A 22,885-nucleotide genomic window follows, 5' to 3' on the forward strand; every position below is an offset into this window, starting at 1 on the left:
GACGACACTGACTATATAAACAAACATACAGGATTCTCTTCTTACCAATGCGCATTTTTTTTACAGGAATATGCAAGTAAAAAAAAATATGAGAGGGCAACATTATTCAGTTCCGCCAAAAATCGAACCCGTGACTACCCAACCAGCAGCCCACACCCGTATCCACTCAGCCACCACCTCTGCACGTGAACTAGGTACGTAGAACACATGGGGGTGACGGAGGATGGTGGGTAGGAAGTGTAGGTGCGTCACTACTCAGGACTGCTCAGGTGCGGTGTTGTAATGAGCTTCTCTTATCAGTGCTTTGATAACACGCATCACCACTGTACTGAGAGAGAGAGAGAGAGAGAGAGAGAGAGAGAGATTTGCGTGTGTGTGTGTGTGTCCGTGTATAAATCCCATTACAGGAGGGCCATTTTTTTTTCTGATGTTACTTATGATGACAGTCAAGTAACCAAAATTTTATGGTAATAGGGTGCTCCATGGCTGCCTAACGCTCATTATGCAATCACGGAACTTGATGTGTATATTGCGTTTGGAATTTAAGCCCGTTCGAAAATATTTGACCTGCGAACAGTATATATCCTTGGAATAAAAAGAATACAAAGATAAAATTCTCTTCTAGAAACACAACTTCTAACAACACAGCTGGTGAAACTTCAAAATAATAAGGAGTCCACATGCAAAGAACGTACATTACTATTTATTTTATTCGTGCGGACCAGGTTACCATGGTTAATTCTGACCATCGCTCCTTCGGGAAGATGCAGCAGACCTTATACAGACTTAATATTACAATGCAGTTCTTTGAAGAGTTGAATTCAGCCTGCCAGACTTGTGCGATCCTGTGTTTGGCCAAAAAATCCGCCAGAGACGAGAGCTGTGGGGGGCGGAGGATTGGCAGCTCCACAACGACAATGCTCCTGTCCACTAATCCTACTTCATCCAGGCTTCTTTGGCCAAATACAGGGTCACACAGGTCCGGCAGGCTCCCCACTCTCCTCACATTGCTCCCTGCGACTTTTGGCCATTCCCTAAACTAAAGATCCCGCTGAAGGGTTTGAAATTTGAGGACAATAATGAGAAAACACACGTGCGACAAATACCTTGTTATCGATCCCAAAACCTGACTTTACAAAATTTTTACAGCAAGGGAGGAACACCTGGGCTAGGTGTGGTGAGTCCTAAGGGGCATACTTTGAAGGAAATTGAACTTTGAACTCAGCGAATAATCCTTTTTTTCTTTTTCTTTTTTCACTAGCTAAAGGTAGATTACTTTTCGATCAGACTTCACATTTACCATCAATTCCCTGCCTTAACTTTTTTATCTTTTTGCAGGAAGATGTAGAGATGTGGAAAATTCTGCAGTCACCTTTTTTTGCTATTCATGTTAAAGCAAATATATAGAGCTTTACTAATTTCCCTCCTTTACCCTAAATTTGTTACTATAGGATGAACAAGAGACAAGAAAAGTTCTCTGTTTACCTTCCCTTGTCCATCATGGGAAAAATCGCAGTTACGACGGGGAAACGATCGTAAGTGTTTGTGAATCTGGTCGTAAGATCCGATGAGTCACAAGATAAGGCATCGCGAAACTGCTGCTGGCTCACGTGACTCACCGAACTCAGTAAGTAGGCCTAGAAATTACTCACCATGCTCTGTAAGTAGGCCTAGAAATTACTCACCAAGCTCAGTAAGTAGTTCTAGAAATTACTTACCAAGCTCAGTAAGTAGGCCTAGAAATTACTCACCAAGCTCTGTAAGTAGGCCTAGAAATTACTCACCAAACTCAGTAAGTAGGTCTAGAAATTACTCACCAAGCTCTGTAAGTAGGTCTAGAAATTACTCACCAAGCTCTGTAAGTAGGTCTAGAAATTACTCACCAAGCTCTGTAAGTAGGCTCTAATTTTCACACAGCCCTGTTGCTCTTCCTAGTCACGTGATTACTGATAATGTTGATATCAAGTGGCAAGAGTAACCCTTGGCCTTGACACGTGGATGAATGATACAGGATACGATAAATAATAATAATAATAATAATAATAATAATAATGCTTCCAACTCACTATCATTCTTATTTCTAACTGAACGACTGATACACTCATAGAAAGTTAATATATCTAGATACTAAAGGATATCCACGACCTTGATGATAACTGAATAAATGATAAAGAATGAGTTAAGACTAATTTAGAGACTAGCTTCAAAATTATCTCCCATAACTAGAGATAAAGAAGGTCATTAAGGAGACAGACACGAAAATCCATGACTAATTATGTTTGAATGAGAAATATGGGAGACAGATTCTTCGTGTTTAGCTCCTAATTAACTCAAACTTATCCATAATTAAGTTTATCATAATAATTAAGGTTAGTTTATATTTAAGAGACGAAGTGAGTAATAATAGTTCAATAATCATACAGGAAAAATTAAGAATATCATTTTTACCTCCGGATTCCCTTCATATCTGTTCTTCGTATTTACTGATAATCATGATCATTCAGGATATTGAGGTCAAGTGACTAAGAGGAAATTCTAAGCTATATTATTTTCCACATAAGGATAGAGATTTTTTGAGATGAATGCATTTTTAGTTCAAATTTGTTATGTCACTTTTACTCAACCTCAAGGACATAATTTTGCTTTTCAATTGCGCTTTATTTTATCTCTCTTTGTTTGTTTTATTTATTTATTTATTGCACTTATCCGTTTCTTTACTATTTTTGGTTTTAAATTGATTTTTCGACCTGAAGGGGTTAAATACAGCCTTCATTTTCCCTTTCACGGCCTTGGGGATCTCCTCAAGTCGAAGAAGAATGACAAAAAGACGTAATCATAGTGAAGGTATTAGCATGAAGCCGGATCCACGTCTTTAAGAAACTGATAACGTGACTGGAGGAAATCTTTGGGCGTAATACTGTCTAAGCAAGTTTTGAAATCCTCGCGTTTACTCACCAGCCAATCGTGTGTGGGAATGCGTTATCTCTGGGCGGTGCTGGATGGTGACATAGTAAACGAGATAAGAAGATAAGAAAGGGCTGGCGTCTCTTTAAATCCAATGTTTTTTAATCAATTTGTAAAGTATGGATTAATAAACTTGCCATCAACTTCAAAAATAGCATTGATGACTCGCTAAAGGCCTATGAGAATGACTTATCGCTAGACGACCAGATATTTGTAAATCGCTATAAGGAATTCTGTCTACGAAGTTAGATTCGTCATTTCCGCGTTATCTAATCTTTTTATCGTAACGTAAGTCCGCTTTCTACACGTAGTTCTGTTAGCGTGGCGGAAGGAGCACTGCGACGAGTACCGTGAAACAGACGCCGTAACTACCGTGCTTGTATTATACGCTGTTATAGAACTACTATAACTTTAAAAACTGCGTTAGGGTTTGTGGGCAGTTGGTGACAGGGCGGGCAAGTGTGTATCCGATTGGCGTTATCTTGGCTTGTATCGGGCGTGCTGATAACCCGCATCAGTGCTGCTTGTTGTGAGAGCCTGCCAACACCCGCCTACAGCTCACTTGTTCCCAGTTAAAGGTGACGCTATACTGGGCTGTGCCGTGCTGTTAATTTCGGTTTTTGCTGTATCGTTAATGGAGTGTTCAGTAAAGCGCTAACTGGTGTGGCAAAGAAAGGGTTAAGTGAAGTGTCTTGTGTTAGTGAGGACCAGTGAAAGGCAGAACAGGAAGCCAACACTACTTAATCAACATCAACTCTCGGGGGCTGACTCTTGCAGCCCTCTTCTGGTGGTCAGGGACAACTCTAAATCACCGAAATGTCCAGTAGTGACGAACAACCCCCATTGGTGAGTGAATCCATGAATTTTATTACCTTATGTGCACAAATTTTAAAAGGGAACAGAATGGCAGACTTTACTACCAACTACAAAATTTCAGACCTTACTACCAACTACAGAATACAGTGATGACAATCAGCGCGCTTTTGGCGGGAAAACCAGTTAATAAACGCAACAGTTATTAAAAGCGTATAGTATGTAGACCTATATATTTCTCAGTATTCAGGCTTGGATAAAATCATGTAACTTAGAGTAAAAGTAGTGAATATTTGTTCCCAAAAATCATTAGAGTAAAAGTAGTGAATATTTGTTCCTAAACATCAAGTACTCGTACAATATAACTTTTTCCACTGCGGGGAGGAATTAACTTTTTTATTTTAAAGTTACTGTTAAGTGACTGATATATATATATATACCCCTTTGGCTGTGGTAATTAAAATGCATTCATTTACTGCCAAATGGACTGTCAAACTTTCATCACTACAACTTCACACTGCAGTAGGCCCACATTTCAAACTAAGTAATCATTAAACATAATATTTTTATTAGCAAACAGCTTGTCAAACAAGTCATATACTATGTTAGGCATCAAGGTTTCTACAGAACATGAATGCAAATTGTACTGTGAGATATTATAACACAAAGCTGCAACGGAATCAGTATTAAGAGGGAAATAAGACGGCTATACATATTCACTTTGGCTGTTACATCGTGCCTTTAGGGATTTCCAGACAACTTTAATGGGAAGTGAATGATTTAAATATTGATGAAGATCACTTTACCTGCTTAAGTTTAGCCGAGAACAGAGCTTTGCTATGAGAAACGTCATAAATGTAAGCAATGAATATTGACCTTAGCGATGAAAGTCCCAAAGCTGGTTTAAACTGTCTACAGTATAGTGTGTATCAAGTGGCATAGTTATTTTTTTTTTCTTTTTACTTCAGCGGGTTGAGCAAAAATGAACATAACTTGCGAGTTTCTTTTACATCCATCTTTATGTGTTGTATCATATTCATAACCAAAAAATAAATCAAAACTTCCAAAGACAATATGAAATAAAGTAGGTAACTTTGGCGAAATTGTTCACCATTCCTATTACATTTCTCCTTCGAATTTTGGTTCGGTATATTTCTGAGTTGAATCACCGCAGTGTCATATTTAGAGATATATTCTAAAACCTTTGCACTATCTTCTACACCTTGTCTTCGAAACTGCTCTGTACATTGACAGACTTAGATGGTTTTTCTTCATAATAAATTGTCAAAGTTAGTTTCTGGAACTCTTTATGTTTTGCACGTTCTCCTGGTAATATCTCATGATCTATTTTGAACAATTTCATCATAAATGTATAATAATACGATTGCCTTCACCTGTTCCACCTTTATATATTTTCAAGGTTTAATATACTTAATCCAATATTCACACTGGGCTCATGTCCACCAATTTTGCTTTCTGCTCCACCTCTTCGAGAATATCATTAGTTTTGTATGGCGTATTGTTTTTGTCCGTAGCACACCAAATGTCAGTCCATTAAAAAGACTCACTACCAATTACATATCAGCAATGGAACAGTACAGGCCATACAGTATGTAAATTGTAATAAATGAATAAATAAATAAATAAATGGATAGATGGATAGACAGACTGATAGATACAGATACACATATACTGTAGATATAGAGAAAGATACATTATTTATGCATATCAGAAATGAAACAGAATCCAACACCGATTTCTGTGATACACCAATGTCATATCAGTCTGAGAACCATGATAGATATTGAATGCAGCATTTACATACTTCGTTTATAATCCCTAATCACTCGACCTTAACATTTAGCTAATCCATACGAGACATACTAATCATGAAATGCCTCTTAATTACACTTCTTCACTAATCTCTAATCTTGTGCAGTTCCGGTGATTGCTAATTGCTCTGATAACTGTGATTTCTTCTCCCATATCACTCATGATAATCGTTCATTATCCCCCCAAAAGTACCCACTTCGTCGTAGTGTATTCCCCAACGATAAAAGACAAAATACTAGGATACGAGTACATTCTGAATTTGCTGACTGTTTCATCAATCCATGCTGTGTGACATGGTTTATTACAACACTCTATTGTCCCTACGTAATGCAAGTCTATGGAATTTTGTTCCTGTTACATTCAAATCCTCTCCATTCAGGAAGAGAAAAATAAGCAAATGACCTTATTTATGCACACGGTCAATGTATTTTCTTATCTAAATATCGGTTTTAATTACACACGTGAAACAAGGCATTTCCTGTCCTCCCACGAGCTGATACGTCAACATGCTAAATGATTACCGTATGATGCAGCTCGCAGGTTTTGTACCCCATGCAGATATTTATAGTATGAAATTAGTTTGTTACACTTATTTGAAAACCATTATTGTTTTGTATAGTCTCAACCTACGAACATTGTTAGTTTTTTTTTTTTTTTTTTTTTTTTTTTTTTACGTACAAACATGAAACTGTAGTAATATATAGTGTATTCTTTGACCAAGGATCATTTACATATACAGGAATGTCTTCAGTGTTCTTTAACCTGCAAGCATATAAAGATACAGTAATGTTTCGTGTGTTCTTAAGCCTAAGAACATAATCATTACTGCATTCCATGAACGCTCACGTACTGTACAGTACATACTGGGGCACCAGGGACGGACAGTGGGGCTACTGGGACTGTATTTGGGCCCCCCGCATAGCTGGGCCCCAACATGACAGAGCCAATATTGATTTCAGACAATTCATGCCCCTAAAACAGAAAAAAATAGACATTGTTGTACGTACTGTATAGGATAGGAATAGTTTTAAAATGCGGTGGGTGTCTATATTACTGTGCTTTACCAACATTACTCTTAGTGAGCCTCCACAAGATGCTACGCCTAAGGGTCCCCACAAATCTCAGTCCGGATCTTGAGGGCACAGAGGTATCATTAACAAAATTACAACATTCTGCCAGTCGGTGATGAGAATAAGACTAAACCAGCTGGGGTAGGACTGAATGGCCCCAAACTGAACACAAGCCCAAATAAAGACGTGATCTAGCTTTTAAATACGAGTGACCTTAAATCTCTACCATCGCATAGTTTTCTTCAAATTACAGATTTCATGGTTATGCATTCTGCCATTTCATAGGCTTGAAAGTATCACAAAGCACTTCCCATTGCCCAGTTCCTAATAATAATAATAATAATAATAATAATAATAAACACTGATGAAACAGCAGGTACAAGAGAGTAAGGTTAAAGGTAGAGGGTACAAGACAGAGTGGCTTGAGGAGTAGTGTTAAGAGTGTCGATAGTGTGTAAGACCAGCCAACACGATCTCATTCAGCAGATGTGGTGATTCGATGCATCATGACGAAACGCAGTATAAACACAGGAGTAGCTGCAGGAATGGTACTTAGATTTATCACATCTATACTCCATTTCTTCATCCATTCTCCACTGACCGTCTAGATGGGACAGAAATAAAATTGCTAGACCAATTGTGTGAAAGCCTGTATCATCAAAGAACGACAGTTTCAAGCGATTTTTCTTTTTTCGCCAAATAAACACCCTCTGTTGACAGCATTCAGAACTAAAAACACTAATGCAGGGTAAACTATTAGTGTTAGGTGACATAATTCACGTTCGTTGTATTTTTACCTTTCTTGTTCATTGGCCACGGATTTAACCTGTCGAATCCTGTTATTTAGTGTCTTCTCTCATTTTTCTTTGCTACCTGTGGATGATTTAACTCAAATCCAGATGGACCCTTAGCAGTGAAGAGGTTAGTGAAGGCTGTACCCAATCCCTCCCTCCTACTCAAAAAGTCTCTCAAAAGAAAATCGTATATACAAGCAAAAATAAGATAGAAAAAGCTATCAGGGGACTGAACAGGTTAACTGATAATGGGTATATGATTTCCACTATGTTGCCTTACAAATCCAGAGAATCCTCGAAGGAGACAGAGACGGAGTGGACACGGCACTGCAGAGGGGAGGAGGTGGCTGCTTTATTCTGACTTTCTTTGTCACTTTTGTCTGACTTCTTCTGTGTCGCTTCCAGATGCCAAAACAAAATGTCTGTCTTCCTCTGTGTCACTTTAATAGTGTTTCTTCTCACTTCCTACTGATGCAAAAAACGAATTATGATCTCTTTCCCTTTGTCACTTTAAATCTCTTATTCTGTCTTCTTAATCTGACTTCTTTGTTGCTTTATTGACTTCCTCTAGTCTCTTTACTCTGACGTCTTCTGTGTCATTAATCTTACTTCCTCAATGTCCCTTTGCTCCAACTTTCTCCACATTGCCTTACAGATCCAGTGTGCCCTCGCCGGAGACACAGGCGGAGTGGACGCCGCGCTGGAGAGGGGCGAGGATGCGGACTCTGTGGAGGACGGGCGCACTGCCCTCATGTACGCCGCGGCGGATGGACAGCTGGACGTAGTGAAGCTGCTGCTGTACAGGAAGGCAGACCCCAACCGCAGGAGCAGGAGGGAGGAGGACAATGGTGAGGGGAACCTGAATATGTAACCCTGAGGGTGTCTTTAACGTAATGTTTGCTATTTTAGGGCAACTTCATTCAGATCGGGAGACACTTTAAGAATATGAACAATTAAATAGATCCTTCATTAACTCCTTTATAAATAAAATAACAAATAAGACGTCCTTGAGAAAAACTATTATTAAAGCTGGAGAAGAAACTCAAATCAAAATAAACTGGGAAAAACATACTAAAGTTTACTCTAGGACAGGTTAGAATTGTGAAATGGATAATGCTGATAGTTTGGGGTGAGATGTAATGGAGGGTCACAAAGAGATATGGTCTGAAAAGTTGAGAAAGGAAGATACTGTGAGAGGAATATCTGAAAAACACTATGTTAGAAGAGTTAGTACATACAGATTATTTGTAGAAAGGCAAAAATTACCATCTGTAAGGAGTGTATGTGTTTTCCGAGTTGAGGGAAAGTTGTAACCCCTTTCAACTGAGTCGATGGGCAAGTACAGTCAGACTGAAGGGATCGATTTGACTAGTAACCTAGGATACTCATTCGTAAACCATAACCAAGGCTCATCGTGTTTTATGCAGCCCTCCTCTTTTGAATTACGTCTCCATGGTAACCAAAATCCCATTCTTTAATTCCCTCGCCCAAATGAATGTAGGAAACAGGGTTAGGTTAATATAAACTGACGAAAATCCGGGTCACTTTATACGCAGTACATCCGGGATCAACTCTCGCTTGTCCCTGATGAGTGTATATCTCCGCGTCAGTGCGTGTGTGTGTGTGTGTGTGTGTGTGTGTGTAGCTCTGGTTCCCTCTTTATAAATATTCTTGAGTACACATAGGATCTCCTGTTTATAATTTTATCTCCATACAAAAACGTGCTAAACACTTGGCAGTTCAAATCAAAGTTACTGGAATGGAGAAATATTAAAACTTTACACTGTTATACATGACATAATTCTGCTGAGGAGCCAAATGCTTATCGTAAAAATGAGCTTAGATCCTTCATAAATACATTTCCAATCCCTTATCATATCTCCGCCAACGGGAATTCATTGTGATGTGGCTTGTTCTCAGATAAGCCCAGTTTTGAAAAGCATACCTATAAAAGAATTGAGGATTTCCATATATGGCCTTTTTTATATGCTGTTAATAGATGTGAGAGTCATGTGTGAACGGAGCTACAAAAAAAGTACAATAAAGCCATTTTTGGAACCCACGGTATGGAACAAAATAAATGGCAGTGATTTGTGTGGACTGATAGTATGTGATAGACAGATAGTAGGTTGATAGAGAGATTGATTGACTGAAAACCCCATCAAATCAGATGTTTGTGGAGGTACAGCCACTTCAACACCTCTAATGTTTTCTAAAGTTCTCTAGTACTGTGGGATGTGGTGCTGACTGATGATGGTGGTGCTTGCGGTGTTGATGTCTGTGTTGATGATGCTTGTTTGGTGGTGACAGTGGCCTGATTGTGCTTGTGAAAGATGTGATGAAAGTGGTTGTGGTGATAAGACTGACCATGGTGATGATTTCGATGATGATAAGTATTTTGTGAAAGTGGTGATGACTGGGTGTGATGATTTCAATGATAACTATATGTGAAAGTGGTGAAGACTGTGGCTGTGGCGATGATGTCTGGCTCTGCTGATGATCTTGATGATGATAACTGTTTTGCTGTAATGATAATTTTGACGATGACTGTGATGAGTGTGGTGATGACTCTCGTGATGATGTTACTACAGGAGGGACGCCGCTGCACCTGGCTGCCGAGGGAGGCCATGTGGGGGTGGTGGAGGAGCTGATGGAGGCCAGAGCCAACCCGGAGGCATTTGATGCAAGAGGTCAGTCCAGTGTCACCCCACCTGCATGCATTTCTTGGTCTTACTCCTTGTTATCGAGGTTTTAAGCAATGAAAATCCTCCCCTGTACCACATTCGCGTATTTGGCTAACTTTTTTTACGGTGGTGCTGACGAGGAACCTACATGTGTTGCGCTGTACACCCTAGGTAGAGCAGCTGCGGCATCCACTCGGGACCCAGACTTTTTTATAATTCCCTGCACCTCACCATGGGGACAACAAAAATCTTCCATATCCCAACCATTCTATGTTTTACTCTATGTTCTTTAGGTTTCAATAGATGTCCTTCATCATACCAATCACACTCTTTTTACTTGCCTTGCTACACGTTCTTCTGGTCTTAGGCAACTGAAATTCTTCTTGGTTGACGTGTATGACGGTCCGTAATATCTCCGTGGCGAAGACACTATGAAGGTTTAAAATAACGAAAATATTTAGTAAATAATAATGATCTGGGAGTCTTCAGTGACCTCGAACTGCCGTGATCCAGCTTGTGCGAGGCTCCTTATCTCTTATCGGTCACTTTCAACAACTTTTTCCTCGTGTTCCCTCCATTAAGTGGGCCTTAAAGTGCCATTACTTACATCACTTTAGTCTGAGAAAAAAGGGAGGAAAAAAATGTTCAGTTAAGAAGCAAAGATCTCTGAACATTGCCAAAGTATTCTAGTCCTAAAAACAAAAAAGGCCTGATAAGAAGCAGTCTCCTAACATTTCCAAAACTACTGTTACAAAGATAAAAGTGTGTTTGTGTGTGTGTGTGTGTGTGTGTGTGTGTGAGAGAGAGAGAGAGAGAAAGAGAGAGAGAGAGAAAGAAAGAAAGAGGGGGGGGTCATCTTATTGAAGCAGGTACCCATTCATCCTCCTAACTCCCTAACTCTACTTCAATACGGTGCTCAGGACGAAGGCCGGTGCACAGGGCGGCGATAAAGGGACAGAAAGGGGTGCTGGAGGTGCTCAAACGGTACAGCTGCAACATGGAGGCAAGGTACCGTATTCACAAACTTCCCTTAGCTTTAATCTTCACCCATACGACTAACGAACACTAGAGAGAATAACAGGGTCAAAAAGCACGCCCAAGCTTGAGAGATTTCTGATAACACACTGCTATCGAGATTTGTTAAGTTAGCCACACGTGAACTTGGGACAGTGTCTGCGTGAAGCAAAGGTCCAGCTACAATTTCTGACGTTTATGCATTACAGTTACTTGGCCAGTTCAGCATATATTTGACACCCTCATTCTTTCATGACTGCGCCACTAACAAACATGCGATTATGTCAGGGCTGTCAACTGTACCAAATGCCAGACTTCTGTTTACACACTGGTGCTGATCCAGGTTCGTATGTTGCCAATTGCACATTATGTCGTGACTTCTTCATCGTAAAATTTACCCAAGATCCTTTATAAATACTGTCCCATAGACCTCAATAAGGCCCAAGTTGAACATACAAACCCCAGCATATTAATCATCATACACACAAACGTCATACACAGACCTATAAAACCATACAAAGAATAAGATTACTTTTCGTTCATCACTGTCGCAGGGACACGAGTAAGGCGACGCCCCTGCACTTCGCCTCCTATTTCGGAGACTTGGACACTGTGGCGTGGTTGGTAGAGGAGGCCAGAGTCAACACGCAGCTCAAGGACAAGAATGGACGCTTGCCCAAGGACGTGGCCAAGCGGTACAAGAACCACGAGGTCCACCAGTACCTCAAAGACGGTGGTGCCCAGAAGAAGAAAGGCAGTATGGTAAGCTGAGAGTTTTATCACAGAGATGTTGTGCATTCAGTCAAAATGTGGTGAACTATTAAACCATACGCATTGTTCCCTTTTCTAATGTGACTGATCATGGGCATAGGCTCAACAGTCCGCTCCCTGAGTCCCAACAGTCCTCCTACGAACCATACTCATCCACAAGTGCTTCGATTTCAGTTTCATACTTGTAGCTACTGTCAGACTATTCTAGCAGTGTAAGTTGGTATTTGCTTCTTTGTAATTGGCAGAATAATTCAAACCACACAGCACTATTGCAGATTTACGAGATGAACAAAACAAAAAAAATGCCAAGCCTTCATTCAACACACACGCAGATTATATATGGGAAATGAAGGAACCGTTAGCCAAACCGTCATTCATCATGTCAAAAAAAATCATCTATGGGTAGAGGAACATACCAAGACTCTCTCAGCTTGGAAATATTAACCAAAAGAGGAAGGTGAGAAGTAAATGAGATGAAAGACTTCGTGAACTTTGTCCCCCTGGTGTACAGGAAACGTGACTTAGGAAGACGCTTTGCAGAGACTATCTAATCTGCTTTAGCACGTAATTCCACAAACATCTAATCTCCTGCATTAAGTTACTTCCCTTGTCTTTGCCGAGTTACTATATACTTAGATAATTTTGTATGCCCTTGTAACACACGGAGACAAGAAACATAAGTAATTTTTATATATGGTGAAAGTAGCAGCCATATGGATTGATTTTATATAACTACTAAATTATTGTTACACTGTCAAGAATAGCTTCCTTCCCTGTTCATTTCTGCTTGAGGTTAATGGTTACAATATTTCAAGACTGATTAGTTGTGGAAATTTATGTGGAGCAAATATTCCCCCAATTATCACATTATATTACGAAGGCAAAAATTCATCAAAGACTTCTGAGAATTTTGGCCTTCGTTATTTGCATATTTAGAATGGTATGCTAAAGGAGCCTGGTGGTCTAGTGGCCAGGACGCCCCACTGAGTGACTGCCTTGCGTAAGTTCGATCCCCTAAGAGGTGATCGGAGGCTTTTCGATAATACAATGCCATTAAGGAAGGAAAGTTGGTCATCTACCCTTAAATGTACCGAATTTGGGTAACCGTGTCTCGGCGCTTGTACTTTGAAGGGAATAAAATGGATATGACTGCTACACAACGAAGAGGGTAAAATGTGTTTGTTACAGTACATTCAGATTACATCACTTTATTATTATTATTGTTATTATTATTATTATTATTATTTTTAGTTTGGCGGCCCCTCAGCCCGACGTAGTACGAGAGACAGTCGACAGAGGCAATCCCGGGACATCACCAGACAGAGGCCAGAGTCACCAGCAGCGTCGTCAGGCCCAGAGTCCATCACGGTGACCCAGGTGACGTATTTGGCGATATTACTGAACCTAAGATGTGTCTAAAATTCGTGTTTAAAAGTAATAAATAAATAAATAAATAAATAAATAAATAAATACCCAGTCCTATACACACGTTAGGCTTTAGAAAATGTGTTTGAGGTTAAAGCAAAAAATTATATATAAGAAAAGATAACAAAAGAAATCTAAGAACGGATTATAAAAAAAAAATCATGTACACGATAAAAAATAAAAGTTTGTATGTGTTAAGATAAATGAGAAAATAGCAAACTTTAACATACTTTAGGCTCACGTGTGTTTAAGTGAAAGATAGAAAATATAGAAGAAGGTTTTTTTTTACCCAAGTTACGTGTAAGATTACATGCACAGTACCTGTATCTTACATTTTTATCTTCAGTCAGGTTTTTTTATTAGGGAACTTTCATGAACCAAAGTTGTGTATTTTAAGATGTAATACGCATGATAAATCGCTAAGGAAACGGTGTTACTCTCCTATACAATCCAAAATCCCGCCCATTATAACAAGGACTTCATACTCAGAGTCAGCAGCGAGGCAGCCTGCAGAGGGGGAGTCAGCAGCGAGCAAGTCAGCGGAGGGGCAGGCAGCAGCATCGGCCAGTCAGCGCACACGTGTCTGCGGACCTACCTGATGCTGAACCCGTGTCCCTGGCCTCCTCCACGCTGGCGCAGTCGCTGAAGGAGGTGCGGGCCTCGGATCCCTCACTCTCAGCATCAGACACACCTCCTCAGCACTCCGTAGAGCGCAGGGTCAGCACGATACGAGCCTGGTTGCTGATAACAGTACAGTAAACAGCCAAATAAATACAAATATACATACTATACAAATACACAAATTATCTGACTCATTTTAGGAAAGATCTTGCCATTTATTGCTAAACTGAATAAAATTGTTTGAAGGCAGCGATGGGAAGACAAAAACAAGATGTCAGGGTAGCCAAAGGAATTAACATCAAGTACCATTCTTTTACAGTCTCGCTCCCATGACCCTCGACGACCGCGGACGTGGAGTCTAAGGTCAAGCCGGGGCAAGAGCCTTAAACACCAGGTGGAGGATCTGGCAGACATTAGGGTAAGAGACAGACTAACACATCTCTCACTCACATCACCATCGAAGAAAATAAATAGACACATAAATAAATCTCACATTCCATATAAAACTAAAAGAAATCTATAAATAACTTAAATTCATACTATTAAAAAAAAACTGTAATCTCAAACTCAACCTAAAATAAGAAAAACAGCAAGAAAAATCACCTTATCTCAAAATCTAAAATATAGTTACATCTAAAATAATACTCTCAAGATCTCAATTTCCCTATAAAATACGTCTACAATCTATACTATCATCTAAAAACAAAGTCTAATTATCGCGAACTCGATTTAAAGCCCGTAGGCAATGCATTTCTGTATTATTTCCTCCCAGGCCCAGCAGGAGGACGAGCTGGAATTCAAGAACGAGGAGATAACCAAGCTGAAGGACCACTTGAGTCACCTGGAGCACGAGAAGGTTAGAGACTCAGTTATTCTCTAAACCCCTGTCGCACCAAAATTTACCCTGTGTGTCGGGACGGGTGGTTTTTTTATAACAAGTGGCACTATTATCAACACCAAGAATATGTTCAGCTTCAACATACTTCACACCTAGTCAAACAATTCTTCTAATTTCAAAGGTGCGAATGTGCCAGTACAGCAGGTAACAGTCTTGCCAGAATATCAAACTGTTAATCAGATGCCATCCGAATTAATAATTTGCATTGCACTTAACTAGAATTAAGAGATTCTCACTGAACCTATCTTGTTTCTATGCTGGTGTATTTAACCAGTCAATTTGTTCTAAACTGTCGGAACTAAGTCAGTCTAACAAGAAGTATACTAAGACGTGGTTGTTTGAAATGTGATAAGCCTTAACTAAGTTTTTTAGGCTTATTAGTCAAACAAGAGCTTCCAGTCTGACTACACTTGGCCATGGAATGAGTTGAAAGAGAATGAGAAGCCTTGTTAGATTAGATCAAAACACTCTGAGTTACGGTGAAGATAATTTTGACTGCGTGTGACAGAGCCGAGTGGAGGAGGAAGTGAGCGAGCTGCGACTACACGTGGAGCAGCAGCAGAAAACCCTCACCGAGACAGCAGAGGTGCAGCAGCAGATACAGGCCCTCACGGAGCAGCATGAGGAGTATAAGAACAGCCTCGTGAGTCGTATTTTTTGTTGTCTTATATTTATTCTTTTTTTTAAATCCTCGGTTTATTCATTTATAGCTAAAGCCTTGAAATTTGCAAACCTTACTCCTCTCAAAAATATTAAATTATTCAAAGCAAAACTCGAAGACCCATTGGTTTGATACAGACAGAGAGACTGTTTAATGGCTGACCAGCTGTGTACATGAAAGGCTGAGAATACTGGTACACTCTTGTATTCAAAAAAAAAAAAGAAATAGGACAGGGGCCAGTGTCTCTATGGAGGAAGACAAAAGTACTTACTGTTCCATGTTTTTCTTTTCTCTTGTTCATCTAAAACCATAAATAATTAAACCCAAAACATCAAGAAGGCGACTCACAGCACAGCATTTGCATTGTGTTACAGGCCGAGGCGCTGCGAAGGGAGGCTGAGCTACGGGAGCTGGACCGCGTGGCCAAGCAGACCATCAACACACTGGTGGAGCGAGAGGAACTGAATCAGCAGAGCATCGACGCGCTGACCAAGGAGGTGGAGCGACTCTGCATCGAGGTGAAGGCAAAGGAAGAGAGGCTCAACCAAAGTCAGGTCAGTGTGCACCTTAATCTAGCTTCCCTTATCCAGAAACCTGGGTATGTTTAGCTTTATATTTTAGCTTTATATATCTGGTGATAAGGTTTCTTGGATATACCGACACCAACAACTGTGTATTAGGAGGAGTGTGAATTTCCATTGTAAGGGAATGGACCTAAGTATCCCCAAACTTTCGAAAAATCATCTCTTTTGAAAACGTCCTTGCAAGTACTATTTCAGGTGAGTTACAAAGGCTTTATAACGTATACTGAACACCTGTGCAACCTTCAGGAGGCACTGAGGGTTGCAACAGCGTCGGCGGCCGAGGCAGCTAAGGCGGCGGCGCTGAAGGACGAGGTGGATCACTTGACCTTCATGCTGAACCAGACGGGACAGAGGGCCATCGCCTCTCAGGTGAGGTTATAAAAGGAACATTTAATTTTGGTTCATACTTCATACCTACCTCACACCATCCTTAGGTGGGAAAGGTCTGGATGATAATGATGATGGATGATGATTGATGATGATGATGATGGATGATGACAGTGACGATGACGACTGATAATGATGATGAGTTAACATGTACATTTTTTTCCACAGGAGAAGCTTGAACAAAAGATCGCTGATATGAAGGCGGAAGAGGATTCCAACAAGATCACCATCACCACACTGACCGACAGGCTGAGAGAGGCGGAGGAGAAGGCCAGTAGTGACAAGGTGAGGATTTTTACATTATAAGCTATACCCTGTTCACTTCAACTTGACCTAAAAAAAATAAATAAATGCTCAACTGTATCAGGAAATTGAAACTATACTGTGTTCAGTTTAGCTAGGCGTAAAATTGCCAACTGTCCATCCTGAATATTGGGCTGTAGCAAGAGACTGACACTAGAACATGTTGGTCGTCACGAAGAAGTGCTATGGGATCTAAACTGTGGTCTTGTCTCGTTCAGTAGCTATGTGAAATATGCTTCGAAACTTTAAAAATCTTCGCCAAGTTAAGATGGAAAGACTACAGGGATATATGTAAACAAACTCATTCAACCACGCAGGACCAGGAGGCTCGAATCCAGACGCTGATGGAGAAAGACATAGACAACCAGCTGACCATCGCCTCCCTCAACGCCAAGATCCAGGAGTTAACCAGGACCCTGAGCGAGAAGGACCATACCACCCTCACCTACCACGTCAGTAGTCCTTCAGCGTAGATAAAGAAATGCTTAAAGTAAAAGATCTGGTCGTATTAGGAAAAGCAGGAAAACAGAGAATTTGATGGATAACTGGAAACAGAACATGAAAACTCGATGTATAATAGGAAACAGAAAATACTTTTACTGGGCAGGCAATACAATAGACTAAGGTTTAAAAATGTATGCCCTAGTGTCTGCACCAGAACCAATATTTTGTAGATAGATAGACATGTAGATAAAGACAGACAGATAGATAGATAGATAGATGGATACCGGTGGACTACAAAACAAATTCCCACTTCAAAAAATGTAGAATGACTGAAATATATTCCGTTTTTTCTTTTATATATACTTTGCCCATTCCTGCTTGGCCTTCAACATCGCTCCTTAGTGCTGGGGCTATTTAAATTCAAATCCAAATATGAAAATTGCTCCACCCAAACCATATAAAGAGTAACTGAAAAAATGATGGTAACAATATAATAAAATCTAATAAACGTTGCTCCAACTCAAAAAAAAAAAATCTAAATAAAAGAAATTGCTCCTTCCCAAACTAACAGAAGCAGCAGCAGAGCAAGATCGAGGAACTGACCGAGAACGATGACCGTCACAGGAACACAATAGCCGTGCTGAGTGAGGACGTGGAGCACCTGAATCGTAGGCTGAAGGAGAGTCAGGACAGCGTGGCTTGGTATCAGGTAGAGTCAGCAATGAACGATGTAGTGGGCTGCTTTAGAACTTACACTGCTGATTTCCTGATGCTGAGTTTCTTTTTTTTGATAATAGACTTGGAAAATGAAGGTACTCAGCAAATAAAGTTGGCTAGCTGAACATGCAGTGCTGATTTTCTTTTGCTATCCTTATCTTATTAATGGACAGGGATAAGGAAAAGTAGGCTGAGAAAACAAGAGGAAATTGGTGTAGTTACTCTACTGCTCTTCATGCCGATTTTCTTACTGATGGATATCAATAATGGAGGTAGGCTCAGCAAAGGAGGGTGGTTGGCTGACTCGCAGTGCTGATTATGTTGAGTTTTTCATACTAATAGTTATAGATTATAAAGACACGCCTCTCTTCACTGATTATTTACATGTCTCATCACATCTTAACGCCCTCTATATTTCATTTTCATCTGGCCATATAAATAAAAGTCACGAAAATATTACCGTGTCATAAAAAAGAAATGAGCTAGTGAGAAAGAGGTGCTAGTAAAAAATGATTGCTAGGAATGAGCTCCTTTGGTTACTTGGCAAATCGACCATTCAGTTTTACTACACCTGACCATCAACTAAGCTGTGTCTGGTCAAGGGTTTTTGTTAGGTTAGAGGAAATGTGCTTGTGAACCTCAAAATCGCACAAGAATACGCCTCTATGATTGACCTATCCATGGCACTGTTAGGATCAGCTGCAGCAGAAGGAGAAGGAGAAGGAACAGAAGGAGAGGGAGAAGGAGCAGCAGGAGCGAGCCAGCCAGCAGACTATATCCACACTGAGGGCCGAGGTGGACAGGCTGAAGCAGCAACTGGAGGAGATGCAGCAGAAGGTACCGCTGACACAGGTTGGTGAGGGAATCACGAGAAAGAACTTTTACCAAAACGAAAGTGGAGAACAGCTTTTGCATATCAGTAGAGAATTCATCATCATCATCATTATCATCAAAAATATAATACGTAGATATAATGCAACAGAAAAATATAATTCCTAGTAATAATTCACTACTATTGAGGGTTGTTTATAGCAGAAATTGGCGAAGACTCCTTTTTAAACCCTTCTGCGTCTCCTTCGTCAGTACGAGCGAGGCGGGACGATGGTGGCGCTGCAGAAGAGAGAGGCAGCCAGCAGACAGACCATCAAGGCCTTGGAGACGCAGTTGGAGCACCTCAACAAGAAGTTCAGTGACGCGGAGCAGGCATCTCTATCCGTACAGGTGAGTCACAGGGGCGGGAAGAGAGGAAAAAAATTATCTCCACCATTGTCATCTTTTTTGCCATCATTATCATCATCATCACGGACAGAGAGGGAAAAAATCATCCCCATCATTTTCATTAGCGTTTTCATCATCATCATCACCATCATCATCATCATCATCATGAATCTTAGAGACAAAATAATAATAATAATAATAATAATAATAAACAAGTAATAAATAATGACGATGATTTCTAGGTACAATCAGCAGGTTCTTGATAGGCTGCTGAATAATTATCAAAAATATATATTAAACTTAGATAATGACCTTTCTATTCCATGAGGCAGAGTGTAGTTTTGTGCTAATTCCAAATCGTCCCCTAGAACATGAACAGCATTTTAGATTAGCTGTTACCGAATTAACCTGAAGTGAACCATTAATTACCGTGTTGACAGAGGCAGCAGCTGGACACCATAAACAACCTCAAGAAGCAGCTGGAGGACGCTCGTAATAGGGGGTCGCCTCAGGTAGGTACACAGGTTAATTAGCTTTAGTATTACCTGCCTCACGTACAGTCGCGGGCAGTTATTATCGATCCACGTTATAGCCGAACACTTATGAAGCTTTTACGCAATGTTCCGAAAAGTGTCTTGGATTACGAAGAACACAGAGCGGGAGTTTCAAAAGTTACTGCTCACTCTCTTGTAATTTAGAGCAGTGAAGTGTCTCTGTAATTAAATCTGCACCTATCTGTCAGAGGCTATGACGAATCTTTGTAATATTCTGTAATGGTTGTGTTGTTTCCTATATATAACTGGAATATTAGCTGTAGTGTTGCTTTTTTTTTTTTAACTCAATGGCAGAGGTATATTATTGTTGTCCCTTTACACTGAATGAAATGGGACCTAAGTGAGAGAGAGACAGACAGACAGAGAGAGTGAGACAGACAGCAGACAGACAGACAGACAGACAGACAGACAGAGACACAGACAGAGACAGAAACAGACAGACAGACAGAGACAGAAACAGACAGACAGACAGAGACAGACAGACAGACAGGAAAAAATGACAAGAAGGCAGGCAGACACATATAGCCAGGCACAGACAGAGGGTCAGGTAGTAGATCCACATCCTAACTAGTCCTTTCCCTGCAACCTCCACAGAACGAGAAAGTAGAGGAACTAATGAAACTGGACCTAAGCAACAAACTGGTGATCGAGGCCCTTAACAAGAAAATCGACCAACTCTCCGCAGAACTCAAGAGAAACTACGACAACTTCACCTCCTGGCAGGTAAGTATGGAGGGACCTCAGTATGATTCAGTATGGACGGCACGCAGTATGGCAGAGAGGATTTTAGTATGGTCTGGTATGGGAGGATAGTGTGACTCGGTATAGTGTAAGGAAGACTTCATTAAGATTTAGTGTGATATGGTCTCGTATTGTAGGAACTCAAAATGATTCAGTATGGACGGTTCTCAGTAAGGTCTGGCATGCTAGGGAGGCGTTTAGTATGGTTAGGTATGGCAGCGGAAATTTTGTTGTGATTTGTTATGACAGAAAGTAAAGTAGGCGACTGAAGAGTTTATTTTATTATTTTCTTTATTGTACACTCATTTTCTTAAGAACTCGAGAGGGTAATTCATTTCTCATTCAGGTCATATTTTACTCTGAGAACGCTTTGTGGTACTGTGATTATTTACAGACTTAAGGGCGTTGCAATCTCCCCTCTCATCTGCCCCCTTGGATACACCTCTCCGGGGAACCATCCATTCATCGTACTACTGTCTCTGAGGAACCTATCGACCTTTCCCTTTTTTTTTTTTTTTTTTTGTTGAGGGAGAGGGGTAGGGGTGATCAACAGAACTACTACTTGATCCGAAATCCTTCCAGACTCAACAGCAGGAGAAGGATCGGGAGCACGCGCAGCGCGAGGCGGAGAGTCAGCAGACGGTCGCAGCGCTGAGGGAGGAGCTGGCCGGGCTGCAGCAGGCAGGAGGCGGCAAGCAGGACAACGGCAGCAGTCAGCAGGTGAGTAAGAAGGACGTACTGTACTTTAAATGGCACAGCAGGCTTCCTATCACCTCTTCCTTTGCTGTTTATTCTAGATATTGCACCAAAGTTTCCTCTTGTATGTCAAACTGTGTCAATATTAAAACGATATAAATAAAATGCAAGATTATGTTAAGAGACAGAGTCGAGTGATTTATATTGGCAGGTGCAGTAAACCCGATCCTTCACAAAGCTTTTTTACTGTCTCTAAATTACATCATTATTTTACATTAGGAAGAAAACCAGCTGCAAGATTTTTAAGGCATGTCAAGATCTTTCCGGGATTTTGACACAGAAGATTTACAACAATGATTTGGTTTCAGTACAAGATTCAATAGACGACTCTGCACCTGATGAACAAACGTAACTATACCGTTCTTACTCTAACTTGGCCCAGCTATTCGTCCTTTTGTATATTATTTCACGTATACCTCAGTGGCAGAAAAAGACAATACCACGGCTCTATATCCTTTCCATAACACTCCCCCGTTACTAGCATCCTAATTGAATATTAATCTATTGTTATAGTGTTGAGGAGGAAGAGATGGCAATTTTGGGCCAAGTTAGAGTGATAAGGGTATAGAAAGCTTTAGGAATTCATAGAAACAAATTGCTCTCTACCTGTGACACTTAACCTCCGACTCCACGGCAGGTTGGGCAGAAGTGGGGAGGGTTGAGCCAGAACTCGAACTACACCGCACAGTACAACCACTTCTCATCCAATATGCAGCCTCGTGTGTACAGCCCCAAACCCTTCCGCACAAAGTAAGAGACAGAGACAGGACAGAGATAGAGATGGAAATACATATTGATACATAGAAACATAGAGATAGAGATGGAAATACAGACAGATGCACAGATATTCATTTATATAAACTGCATTATTACAGTAAATTAATAATGGAAGTAAGATCGTTAAAACAGTGCAAATAATGGTGGAAGTAAGGTCACCCAACTAAATTCTAATGCTGGTCAGTGCTTCCAAACATTACACAGAAAGACAGATTCAGATATGCGTTTAAAAAGGAGTGTATTATTAAAGTATAGCTAACGAAATACAATAACGGGACTACTCAACCAGTGTCGTATGCTGACCAGTGCTTCCTAATTTTGCAGTCAGCACTAACGACGCAGCTCAGCAGTATGGAAGTGACCCGCTGCAGAACAACCCCATGGACGCCTCAAGATGGGTGCAGGGGCAAGGCGGAGTACCAGCCACTGCGGCGGTCATCACACCACCACAGCAACCCTACTCACCACAGCATCCCTAAGCACCACAAAGTTTATTAATTCAGGCACAGATTTAGGCGGGGGCGTGGGGGGCCTACGTCTCCCCTACTTACAGCAGACCAATGATTACTTACGAAAAACCATATACCAATGATACCAATGCCAAAATGTATGCAACAGATATCTTACATGTTTCATAGATGCATGTCAATAAAAACAGGGATTTCGTAATATATTTTGGGGAATATGAGAATGAGTCGGCATGAATTCAAACTTGGCATCACGCCCTCCCTGTTCCAAAGTTATGGATTTGGCCCTGTTAATCTGTATAGGTAGTACTGCCACACGAGGTCACAACAGGGCATTAAGGAGAAGTTACTGAACATTGACTGACTCACCTTTTTTGAAGTTGGTTTGG

General features: G+C 40.6%; 1 protein-coding gene across 1 annotated transcript; it reads left to right on the forward strand.

The window, feature by feature from the left end:
* Window positions 1-3,780: 3,780 nt before the first annotated feature.
* On the forward strand, window positions 3,781-22,508 carry LOC145405041 (uncharacterized). Its single transcript, XM_080276541.1, has 21 exons — window positions 3,781-3,810; window positions 8,130-8,322; window positions 10,066-10,164; window positions 11,079-11,166; window positions 11,727-11,934; window positions 13,858-14,085; window positions 14,309-14,407; window positions 14,762-14,845; window positions 15,396-15,530; window positions 15,959-16,102; window positions 16,379-16,501; window positions 16,688-16,804; window positions 17,140-17,274; window positions 17,838-17,975; window positions 18,677-18,835; window positions 19,067-19,204; window positions 19,642-19,713; window positions 20,350-20,478; window positions 21,079-21,216; window positions 21,890-22,002; window positions 22,358-22,508. The coding sequence occupies exons 1-21, from the start codon at window positions 3,781-3,783 to the stop codon at window positions 22,506-22,508; spliced, it is 2,721 nt and encodes a 906-aa protein (XP_080132667.1).
* The last annotated feature ends 377 nt before the right edge of the window (window positions 22,509-22,885 follow it).

The sequence above is a fragment of the Coenobita brevimanus genome, chromosome 65, assembly GCF_032717465.1.
Source record: "Coenobita brevimanus isolate Jiangsu-jjx chromosome 65, ASM3271746v2, whole genome shotgun sequence".
Lineage (NCBI taxonomy): Eukaryota > Metazoa > Arthropoda > Malacostraca > Decapoda > Coenobitidae > Coenobita > Coenobita brevimanus.

Excerpts from the sequence above, each read along its gene's own strand:
- LOC145405041 (XM_080276541.1), top strand. The coding sequence starts at position 3,781 with ATGTCCAGTAGTGACGAACAACCCCCATTG. Across the intron at positions 16,805-17,139 it reads AGAAGGCCAGTAGTGACAAG|GACCAGGAGGCTCGAATCCA; the intron begins GTGAGGATTTTT and ends TCAACCACGCAG. Across the intron at positions 19,714-20,349 it reads GTAATAGGGGGTCGCCTCAG|AACGAGAAAGTAGAGGAACT; the intron begins GTAGGTACACAG and ends CAACCTCCACAG.